General features: G+C 41.8%; 1 protein-coding gene across 2 annotated transcripts; it reads left to right on the plus strand.

Moving 5' to 3' along the window:
* Positions 1 to 332: 332 nt before the first annotated feature.
* atf7ip (activating transcription factor 7 interacting protein) lies at positions 333 to 11,291 on the plus strand. 2 transcript variants are annotated; one of them, XM_010779851.1, is made up of 13 exons: positions 333 to 439; positions 1,334 to 1,843; positions 1,996 to 2,518; positions 2,863 to 3,041; positions 3,167 to 3,304; positions 3,420 to 3,491; positions 4,369 to 4,484; positions 6,769 to 6,830; positions 7,912 to 8,565; positions 9,283 to 9,384; positions 9,519 to 9,596; positions 9,781 to 9,845; positions 10,403 to 11,291. In XM_010779851.1, exons 2-13 carry the CDS (start codon positions 1,340 to 1,342, stop codon positions 10,859 to 10,861), a joined length of 2,952 nt encoding a protein of 983 aa, XP_010778153.1. In that variant the 5' UTR covers positions 333 to 439; positions 1,334 to 1,339; the 3' UTR covers positions 10,862 to 11,291. The 2 variants fall into 2 exon arrangements, with proteins under 2 accessions (XP_010778153.1, XP_010778154.1); XM_010779852.1 differs by having other exon boundaries at positions 7,942 to 8,565.
* The last annotated feature ends 292 nt before the right edge of the window (positions 11,292 to 11,583 follow it).

Below are 11,583 nucleotides of genomic sequence, written 5' to 3' on the forward strand. Positions count from 1 at the left end.
AACCTCTCCTGCAGTTTGAGGCCTCGTTCTGTCTGGAATCTTTTTCTTCTTCACCTTTTTGTGTGATTGGTTAACGTGTCACGTCTTAAATTGGGATCCCTTTACCTGCTCTTTGGCTTGGAGAAATAGCTTAATCACTTTGTAAAGATGTTTTGGCAACATTCTCAGAAAATACCTAATCGTCCGATATATACTTGTCTTTTGTGACTAGATGGGTGGTCAGTTCATTCTAAATAAATAAAACAGTGAGGTTTGCTGAAATGTAAAGTAACCCTCAAATACATTCATCTCCTTTTTTGAAGTCTTTTAAGGGCTCAGTTACAGTTCCTATTTTGAATAGTTACGGTACATAAACTGTACTAAAAAAATCTCTTTTTTTCTTTCAGGTTTTCGAAGAATTTGGTGCTAAACCCAAGAGGAAGAACCTTTCGGGTTGAAGGTGAGTTACTGACAGATTATTTCAATAATTTCTGCTGCCTTGTGTTTTATATCACAGCAACTCCATTTCGCTACTCAGTGTAAATTGTGTTTTTAACTTTTCATTTTCTCCCGGAGCACACATATTCATCATCATTTTGTCTGACTCTCATAAAATCTAATTTTAATAATCACATTCATATGTGCATATGAGATGAATATATATTGAATAAACATGTATACAATCTCACAACTAGCCTCAACACTACAATGTGAGAAACATTCAAATATATGTACGGAAAATCCTCCTGAATTTGCATAACCTCTTAACTGCTGCCGACACAGCCTCTAAACGCCTGTTCCGATTGGCTGAAGATTGAACCAATAGGAACGTGGGGGGATGGGAGGCAGATTTGGGTTGCTGCTTTTAACTTCAATGTAATTTCTAGTCTCTGAATCAGGGGCTTAGGTAAACATGAAATCAACCGGTTAATAAAAAAGAAATTAAGAAAAAATGAATTGGAGAGATCAGTTAAAGCTTTAATCACTTACATTAAAAAGCCTTTCTTGCTTAGTGAGCTGCACCTTAACTGCACCCCCCCATAGCACAGATATACCAAAAGGTGTTCACACAGCAAGGTGCTGTCTAAATGTGTCACATTTTAGTAAAGAAACAGACTGTCGGGAACTGACCAGTTTTGGAATCATATCTTGGTGACAGGAGAACCTTCTAGAAAAGAACAAACAATAAAGCCAAAGGGCTCCACAGAGACCTCTAGTGTTTGCTCTGAAGCTCCGCAGCCATTTCTCCCCTATGCAGTGCGTTAAGTCCAGGGCAGGTTCATAAGCGATAGACACTATGCTGCTTCCTATTGCAGCTAGCAATAGGGGTTTAATCTCTCCTTTCACTCCACAGGCAGCAATGGAACTTGTTGTGACCGAGGAGAAGAAGAAGATATTCCGTGCTAGGAAAACTATGAAGATCAGTGACCGACAGCAACTGGAGACCCTTCACAGCACTTTCTTGACAGCAGCTGTGGGGATGTCCGAAACTGCTTCGCCACCTCTAATGAATGGCACGCACAAGGAGGATGGACAAAAAGCAGGGTCCAAAGAGCCAAGCAACGCCTCGGACTCAGGCTCCCCTCAAGTTGCATCCCCTGCTTCTCCGTCTACTTTCCTTTCCCTAAATCTGTCTCCTTCCCCTTCCTCTTCACAAAGTTCAAAGGCTAAGGATGAGACTTGTAGTCCTTCCACATCTCCATTCCACTCCTTGAACTTAGAACTCAAAAAGATTGAGGAGGAAAAGCCCAAGAAAGGTTCGTCTTTGTCCTCATCAAAGGAATCTGTTCCAGTATCCTCAGCAGAATCTAAGGAAAACAAGGAAAAAGAATCTGAGGTGACACCGGCCCTGGAAAAGGAAGAGGTAAATGCTTACGTTTTCCCCCCGACATTGTCTCATAGGGATTTATTCAAGATTTTTTTCAGACAACCTACGTTAATGTTAAGGTGTGGGTAGATAGAGAATCCAAAAACCTTCTAAGTAAGTAACCAATGGTTTATTTTGTTCTTCGCCAGGATGACAAAACTACAACAAAGGACCCCGCTAAGGATTTGCAAAAGGATTCGGTTGAAGGTTTGGCTCCATGTTTGCCCCCTCCAGGATCTAACTGCACAGAACCAATGGATACAGACACTACAAAGGCCAAGGACACTGAGGCGCCCACAACCAAAGCGAAGGTTGAAAAGCCTTCTTGCCCCAAAACTACCACTTCTGATTCCCCAAATACTTCTCCTTCCTCATCTCAACCAGCTTCCTCTTCCAACAATATAAAACAAGACAAGGATGTCAAAAAGGATGATGGGAAAAAAGTAAAGATTGAAAAGGAGGATGGGAAAAAAGGAAAGGTTGATAAAGAGAATGGGAAAAAAGAGAATGGGAAAAACGTAAAGGGTGAAAAGGATGCTGCTAAGAAAGGATCAATGAATGAGGAAAAGATGGATGTGGATATAGTGAAAGTAGAGACCAAAAAGGAAAAAGCTGATGTTGGAAAAACCAAAAAAACTTCTCGACCATCTTCCACTCCACCATCTAATACAGGTATGAGAGAGTGAATTGCAACAATCTTCCTGATAGCTTCAATATAGTTTCTCTACATTGATACAGGGTATGAAGCACAAGCATTTATATTAGACATGTCATTTAATATTGTATAAATGCAGACCTTGTACCATTGTAGACTTGGAATGTAAGGCAATGGAAAGGCTTTCTGTTAAATATGTTTTGTCTACAATCCGAAGCCTGGATATATGTTCGTGTTGTTTTAGAAATAAGTTTTGCATATGGGTGACTGAGACATCCTTAAAGCAAATCAATATAAAGTATTTAGGGAAATTAAAAGCTCACATAGAATAACAGATCTCTTTTTCCTTTATTTCCCAAAGTGCAAGAGGAAAAGGGCTCCACCTCCGGACTGAAGCGCACTTTATCAGAGGGATCTCAAAATGATGTAGAAGCCGTGAAACGTGAGGGGAAGAAACCCAAAGTGGAGCGTGAGGAGTTGGAGGCACAACTGGAATTCAAATTCACTACAAAGGCTGGCAGTCACAATAAACTTGAAAAGGTTTGCACCTACCCTGATACACATCATGTTTTCTCTTCAGTCTAAGTGAACTTTCCTTGGAAACCAATGGATACATCTTTACTTAATTGTGCCTTTTAACCCCTTCCTCTAATATTGTTTTCCAGATTGTGCAGCATCTCGTAGAAGAGCGGTTGAAGGCCTTGGAGCAGAGCCTTTATGATAAACATTTCCATGAGCTGAAGGAAAGAGTCGACAAGATTGACTGTGCCACTAAACACCAGACCGCCATTAACACACTCCAAGTAAGTAGACTGTAACATTGTTAAGTAAACCTACATTTAAACACAGTAGTGTAAGATGCTCTTTTGCTGGTTAGTGCTATGTAGTTAAGTGCCTTCCTATCTACTGTTTGTTTAGGCCAAGATAAACCGACTAACGAAAAAGTTTGGTGAGGCCAATCAGGCGTCAGAGAACAAAAGGAAACAGGAGGTAAGACATATTTTTCTTTTGTTGCACGCTAAACACTCCTACACACCAGGGTTTCCGTTAGCCGGTAATTACCGTTTTTTAGCTGGTAAAATTGATTAAAAACCGGTAAATTCAAAACCTGCCGGTCAAAATGTCCGGTAATAATTAGGGATGCTCCGATCGATTGGCCGCCGACCATTATCGGCCGATATTGACTCTTAATAGTTTGATCGGTGCTCTCTATGAAGGCCGATCAGGAGAGCTGGATCTGATCGATATGGACATAAACGCGAGTGAAGTATAACCGGACGCGAGAGAGAGAGATCAGCTGCTGAGTCTGACGGAGACACACAGCTCTGCATGATCACCTGAAGCCCCGCCCACTGTTTAGCGAGCTGCATGAGAGGGCTGTCAGGAGAGAGCGAGGGAGAGAGAGGGGAAAAGAGAGGATCCGTTTCTCCCGTGTTATTATTCAAAGTTAATGTAAACTTTTCAATAATTTACTTCATCTATCTACTAAAGTAGTTTGTTTGAATGTAATAATTATGTTGTTTGTTGTTTGTGGAATCATTTATTGAAGAATGAATCTGAATTTTTCGATCTGTTACGATTATAAACTGAAGCAATATAAAAAAGAGCCCCACTAACTGAGTTTTAAACATCAGCATATCCGGTCATGTCCGGTAATGTCCGGTAATTACCTGCTAACGGAAACTCTGCTACACAATTCTTCTTATTATTATTGAAACATGACCGGTAAGTTTCAAATTTGTCTGGTATAATAAATTCTTTCCAGACATTTGACCGGCAAGAAAAAATCCTAGCGGAAACCCTGCTACACACCTAGTATTCCAGTGTTTGTTTCTGATATATATCTAACACTGTCTGATTTCCACAGACGCTAGCTGCTGTATCTGCTGCTGTATCTGTTGCTGTATCTGCTGCTACCGCTTCTGCTGCTGCTGCTGCTGCTGCCAAGACTGTGACTGTTGCAAACAGTTCTCAAACTCAACGGTAAGTGTCTGCATGACCTCCATGTCCTTGTCTGGGATTTATTTGGTATTGCCAGACCATTTCATCCTCTGACTAAACATTTCAAATCAAAACATTTATTAACATTCTCAACATAAATGCATTAAACATGCTATATTTCAATCATACAGCACTACTTGCTGTTTGGTTTTTGTCAGTGAATATCATTTGGTCTTTGTATGAACGTGACAATACCGGACTGAAGCCAGTACTACACATGGAGACGTTCACAGCATGTATAGATGACATTGTCCGGGGTTGCTATCTGTAATCACAGATACAGAATAAAGATATCTTCCAAATACCGTTTTGGAAACCAAGATTCCATGCCCCTTGTTCGGTTTGTCTGGATCAGCTTTATAAAACTCTTCCAAATAGTTCTTAAGACTTGTTTTGGAATAAACAAACACACATGACAGTCTGTGTGTTGCACCTGCACAGTAACCCCACCTGGGTCCAGGTCCTGAGTCTTGTGACGTTCTACAATGTGAAGCCTAAGCGTTTCCTCAGGCCGTGCAGAGTGTAGTTAAAACTGCACCTCTCCTCTCAACAGCGTGCTCCAGCAGAAAGTAGAGCTGCAGCCTGAGGGGCCCAGAGAGGAAGTGGCGCCCTCTGGTGGAGAGCTTCCTGTTCTGTCTATCAAGAAGGAGAAAGAAGAACAGGAAACAGAGGAGAAACATGACAATAAAGATACATCAAATAATGTCGATATGGCAAATGAACTGGCGGAATTAAGTGAAGGAAAATGCACGGCAGACATTGAACTCCGCTCAATCACGCCCCACATGGAGTCCGTGCTGTACCACTACTGCCAGAGAAGCTCAGGGAAACCCAGACATGACCGCTACGCATCCTATATTTTCCGCTATCTAGTCACATATGAAATCTACTGTGACTGGCTCTTGAAGGTCAATTATATAGGTTCAAATGGCAAGGACGCATTGCCTGTGAATCTAAGGAGGGCGATGAGGATGTACGTCGACCGTCGGTTCCCCATACTGACTTATTACCAGTGGCGAGACATTCAAAACGTTATCAATGAAGTACTGCGAGTTAAGAAAAAAGCGGATTTTTTTCGAGTATATGTTGCAAGATAATTAGTTCATTCTGTCAACGTTCTTTAATAATGTATTTCACTGAGAGATGTGAATTTGTGAAGTTTTTTTAAAGATCCCATGTCATGGCCATTTCTACTGATCATAATTCCATTGTTGAGGTCTACTAAAATATATTTATACTGTGCAATTTTCCAAACTCACATTGGTTTCTCATACAGCATCTCTGTATAGTATGTGTATTCACTCTCTGTCCTAAACGGCGTGTTGGAGCTCCTGCCCCCCCCTCCCTGTGAGCCCAGTGTGCTCTGATTGGTCGCGAAGCTGAGAGGCTCGTTGCTGCTCGCTGCTGCAACGGAACAGAAAGGCTTCCGTGTCGGCGATACAGGAGAACAATCATAACTCATCCTGAGCACACAAACACTCACAGCCGAAGTAAAATCAATAAGTGTGGCTTGATATTGAGTGAGAAAAAGGTTTATAACGCTGTGAGCATGGGTCTGCGGAGAGCATTTCTCCGCAATCCCAACTTAGCAGCCCGAAAAACGTTTACCCATTTAAACAGTCGTGGTAGATACCTTGTTTGTTTTAAACATCATAAATACACAAACAACAATGAATACTTGCAGATTGTGTACCCGAATCTCCCGCTGGTCCAAACAAAGTAGGAACAGCATCGTTCTTCAGTGCCCTACGCTGTACATATCCGGCATGAATCGCTGAAAGGTTTGGGAAGCTTTGTTTCGTGAAAGGCTGGCAGAGGGTGCGGCCATAGCTCTGGGTTTGGCTACTGGGTATCCCTACGTAGCGATACCCAGGAAGAAAACATTGGAAAATTAGAAATCTCCAACGAGGCGTTTTGGGGAGGTCTTTTCTGTGTTAGAGTTTTACTCGCTACAGGGTGTACTTTGAGGGTTTTTGACTCTGCAGATCGTTTACATGCATAAAAACCTTCATAACACACAAGGAGACGGGTAATAACCGGAAAAGCATGACATGGGACCTTTAACAGTTAGTCAGGAAATTGGCCCCACATTTGAAATGGTTGAACTACTGTATACGTGCATATTGATAAATGCTTTGGTGAGAACTCTTAATTCAATTATGATATGTAATTGTGTATGTAATAAAAATACATGTCAGCACAATGCCACATTCAGTCCATTGTCCTTTTGTAAATAGCTCTAAGCATGAGTGATCTTTCTAAACAGGCCAGTTCGTACCTCCATGGAGCTCAAGCAGATCCAAACAACTACTTCGCCCTCAACAGGTGGTGAGTAGCAGATCTTTTTTATACTTCATGTTGTATTGCCTTTGTAGCCAAACACAATGCACATGTGCCTTCATCAACATTAACACGGTCGCTGAATCAATTTGACCTACGCTGCCCTTCTGCTTTAAAGACTTACTAGCAAATTCATTCAAAGTTGGTGTGAAAACGTCGTACGGAGCTGAGTGCCACATACAGGCTTAGAAAGTGAGAAAGAATTGACAAACTCATTGTTGGTTTTGGTCTGGGATTTATTGACAATAATAGTAATGGAACATTTACAGACTCATTCTTTAAGTGTCCTGTCAGCTTGTAATTTGAATTTGACGGCAGTGGATGCGTACCTGTCTTTTGTCCATGACATGGACAGGATAGGTCTTCACTTCAATGCGTGCTGCTCACAATAAAAAATGGATGGATATTTTGATAACTGATCCGTTTCTGGTTACTGCACCCTTAAGTTGACTCTTAAGCCCCGGCCACACGAGGACGATAACGGTCGTATCTGCTACAGTTCACTATCAGATAGACGGTTCCGCCACACATGGCCGACATGGAAACGCAGATAACGGGTCCCAAGGTGGGTAGATCTGCAAACGAACCGCTCTGGGGGGGCAAACGGCTCCGTGTTTATGCCTATACGATAATTTCCTGCTGCGTGTGGACGGAAGACTTTTTTGATTACGATTGCGGTCCGTTTGCGTTATCGTCCTCGTGTGGCCGGGGCTTTAGTAAAAAGGAGCAGGCCTGTCACAATAACTTAAAAGAATGGAGAAAAATATATTTTCCTAATTTTTTGACAATGTCACTGGTATACATCGCATAATAATGCATGTAAACCTTAAAGATAACATTTCTTAAGAATATTTGGATGTATATTTTTCTCTTATAAATCTTATTTTTTATGTAAAATGGAATGCATTTAAACACAACGAGCAATATCAAGGTCAGCAAACATTCAAGGTCGTGTCCATATATCGTAAGATTTGTTTACAGCCTATAAGCACAAAATACAGTTCATTTGAAATCCTCAGTTTCACTTCATTTGACTTTCCAAAAAACTTTTACTTTTTCCTATTTACAGCAAATCCATTCCTGCTTGCTTCCACCACAGGTCTGATCCATACGCCCACCTCCACTGCCATGGTTTCACAGGCTCCCATCCTCCAGCTGATCACCACCACCTCTAATGCTGGCTCCACCCTGACCGGTGGCACCACCACCCAGAGTTCCACCGGCACGCTGCTGAAGACGCCCAGCGGGAGCAGCATGATGGCAGCGGGCCAGCCGCTCCTCATCCAGCTGCCTTTATCAATGACCAACGGCCAGGGAGGAATGCTCGTCAACATCCCTGTCTCCTCTCTGTCTGCAGCCACGTCCCACAGCAAGGCGAAAACCACGACTACCACCACCACTTTTATACTCAAGCCTGCTTCCGCTATTACCACTTCCTCGGCCTCTGGTCCCACTGTCGCTACCGTCCCCTCATTCCAGCCCTCCACTGGCATGGTGTCCCCCACCCAGATCTCTATCGCCCGGGCTGTGTTCCAGGGTGGTGCTGGGGGAATAACCACACCCAATGCAGGGGTATCTGTGACCACAGCCAGGGCCCCGGCTCAGTCTGTGTCTGTAGCGGGAGCCATGTCTTCAGCCTCTTCACCGGCAGCCTCTGGGCCCGCTGCTACAGGATCCACCGCTCCAGGACCGCCACAAGGGACATCCCTCACATCAAAGACAGGTAGGGTGGCACTTTGATTAAAAAGGCTGTTGTCTTTCAAAAGTGTATATTGTGTCTCTGCGGCAATCTGCAACTTGTAAAACTCAGGCTGTCAAGCCATTAGGCCAGTCCCAAAAACGAGAAATGTAAAGATGTGACACACTGGTTGAAATAACCATCGTAAATTAGTTTAAATGTATTTACTGTTAACAAAGAATGAAATAATAATTAACAATGTTTAAAAAATGTATATTAATTAACCCAGATGCAACTTGACATTAGCCATCGAAGCGATGTCTCTATAATACTTACAATTATTAACCATTAACAAAGTGTAACAAATATCTGGTCCAAATATCTGTGTTATCTGTTTTAAGATGTTTTACAAGTGATTTCTGAAAGGTTTACAAATATTTTCGTTACTAACAAATACTTAATATAGTTTATACAATGTTATAATGTTTGTAACGGTAAATCATAGCCCTAATAATTAGTAATATTACCATTTGAACTATTACTGTTATTCAAAGTTTGATTGACTAGCAATAAACCCTTTGGTTATTCTAAACAAGGGTTACCAGACATGTATGTGTATTGTTAGCTTGTCATCTCAACAGTAACTTGTGTTGCCTGATCCATTGTCTTTATCTTGGCAAAGTATCAGTAAAGTATTTAGTATTAGTAAAGTTGTTTGTCGATTTTTGGGTCTCAACATTTATCCCTTTTATTTGATTTCAGACAACCAGGCTACCGTTTTTACTCCGTCCAAAGCAGCTGCTCCAAGTTCGCGACCAAAAGGCTCCGTCATCGACCTCACTGAGGACGATGATGATGTACAAGGTCAGTCACCTCTTAACCCCCATACACAAAATAGATTTTTATTTTAGGATCGGTATACCTTAACACGCACTGTTCCGAAAAGCAGGCTTTAGTTATTAATGTAATTTAATTACGTTGTTCTCCTTGTTTTCCAGTGACCGGAGTGAAGAACGCCACAGCTGCAGCTCCCTCACCCACCCAGCGTCCGAATCCTGTCCTCAGCACCCCTTCCAGTAAGACCCCATTATTATATCATATAATCAAGACATGAAAGGATCACTTTGTACATGCATGTGATACCATAAACCAGTGCCTCCTCCTCTCTATGGGGCACCATTATGATTTTTAAGAAATATAATTACATTTATTTACACACATAAATACTATGCGTTTTACATCTGTAAACTCTGTCCTCAGGTGCAGGAGCGAGATCGTCCCCGCAGAGCAATCCTCAGCTGACGGTCCACCATCGCCCCCCACTGGTGAGGATCTATATCTGCACATTACACATTTTGCACAAATGTGTTTTGTAGCTTATACGTTTTGTTCTGTATATTGTTAATTGCATATAAATTAAAACGTATTGATACATCTGTGGATCCTATCCTTAAAGGCTGCCTAGTAAGGCTACCAGTTGATCTTGCAGTATAAAAGCTTTGTTGCCAGCTGTTAAGTAGTTGAGAAATTATTTTTCTCAGCTGAAACCTCAGATCACGTCTATCTGGGTCAGATTGATCCCTATAAACGGATGATTATTAAAACCATTTATGTTTCTCATGCAGATAACAATTTGATTGACTTTGGTTATTTATTACATGAATATAAAGTAATGAAACCGCCAGATTGGGTCAATGTATGTATCTCATGTAGTAATATGTACAAATTAAACTATAGTACAGTCGAATCAAACATAATAAATGTAGTTTAGTGCAATTATAAGCTGTTGCCTGAAACCATATTGCACTCTCCATTGTATTGTTACATATTTAGCCCATTTTGCTCAAGGAACAACTCATGACACTAGTTTTGTCTTTTTTAGGACTCTCCTCTGAAATCCCGCCCTGTAACCACTACTACGCCGACACGGGGCTCTATTGTGGTGCTGCCCCCGCTCCCCGCTGCACCTGCACTGGCACGCTTACCCCCAGAGGCGGAGCGCTCCTCTCCTCCGCAGCAGCCTCAGCTGAAGCTGGTGCCCAGCCAAACCGGCATAGTGCTGTCCTGGTGTGTGTCGGAAACGGATCGGACCTGTGCGGCTGTGGACAGCTATCACCTCTATGCCTTCCATCAAGACAACTCCAACAGTGGTACAGCGCAGCAGCACTGGAAGAAGATTGGGGAGGTGAAGGCCCTCCCGCTGCCCATGGCCTGTACGCTGACCCAGTTCCAGTCCGGCTCCACGTATCATTTCGCTGTTCGAGCCAAAGACATTTGCGGGCGCTTCGGCTCCTTCTGTGAACCTCAGTGCACAAATGTCATCAATTCCAACTCTAGCTGAACAGTGAAGGAATGGAAACATTTTTCTTTATGACTTCCTTAACGTCATTTTGTGTTTAGAACTCAAATAATGTGCGTGGAACTCTTACAGTATCTGTAAATACTTCTCTACATAACAATGGGACTTCTGACTGAGTTTGAGGATTGAAGCGGCAAACTGTTGGTTTTGTTTGGTTCATGTATGAATTGTATCTTATGTGACTGTTGTATATAATTGAATTACTTTACCTCTCCACCGGGTCAGATATTTATGTTGTTATCCCCTGTTACTCTGATCCGGATGTCTTCTGCTTGAGTTGAGAAGAGGTGAAAGGATTATCCTTGTAAATTGCACAGAACTGTATAGATGTGTGGTAGAAACTGAATGATCATTTTTTTAAGTTTTGTCTGGCAACCAGACTTTGAAAAACACAATAAAAGGTTTTATTAAAGTCTTGGCTTATTAATTTAATGACGAATCCCATTATCTGTTTTGAGGTTCATAGCTCTATCGCCAATAACAATACCAATCTACCACATTGAATGCAGAGAAATTGGCACTCTGGTAACAGGATACAGATATGTTGGTGAACAAAAGTAATTTGTTGACATTTACATATCCAAATGGTTAAAAGTATTTTTATTCCCAATGCATTGTGATGCAGATAATTGGGCTGATTCTAAACCATCTCACGGCTGCTCAGTGGAAACATATTTATTATATGTTGGCTAGTTTGTAAAGTC

Source organism: Notothenia coriiceps, unplaced genomic scaffold, assembly GCF_000735185.1.
Source record: "Notothenia coriiceps isolate Sejong01 unplaced genomic scaffold, NC01 NC01_scaffold00020842, whole genome shotgun sequence".
In the NCBI taxonomy this organism is placed as follows: domain Eukaryota; kingdom Metazoa; phylum Chordata; class Actinopteri; order Perciformes; family Nototheniidae; genus Notothenia; species Notothenia coriiceps.

What these genes read in the sequence shown, in the direction of transcription:
- atf7ip (XM_010779851.1), top strand. Translation starts at nt 1,340, where the DNA reads ATGGAACTTGTTGTGACCGAGGAGAAGAAGAAGATATTCCGTGCTAGG. An exon ending in GTCACAATAAACTTGAAAAG is followed by an intron (nt 3,042 to 3,166) that starts GTTTGCACCTAC and finishes ATTGTTTTCCAG; the next exon opens with ATTGTGCAGCATCTCGTAGA. An exon ending in CCGCCATTAACACACTCCAA is followed by an intron (nt 3,305 to 3,419) that starts GTAAGTAGACTG and finishes CTGTTTGTTTAG; the next exon opens with GCCAAGATAAACCGACTAAC.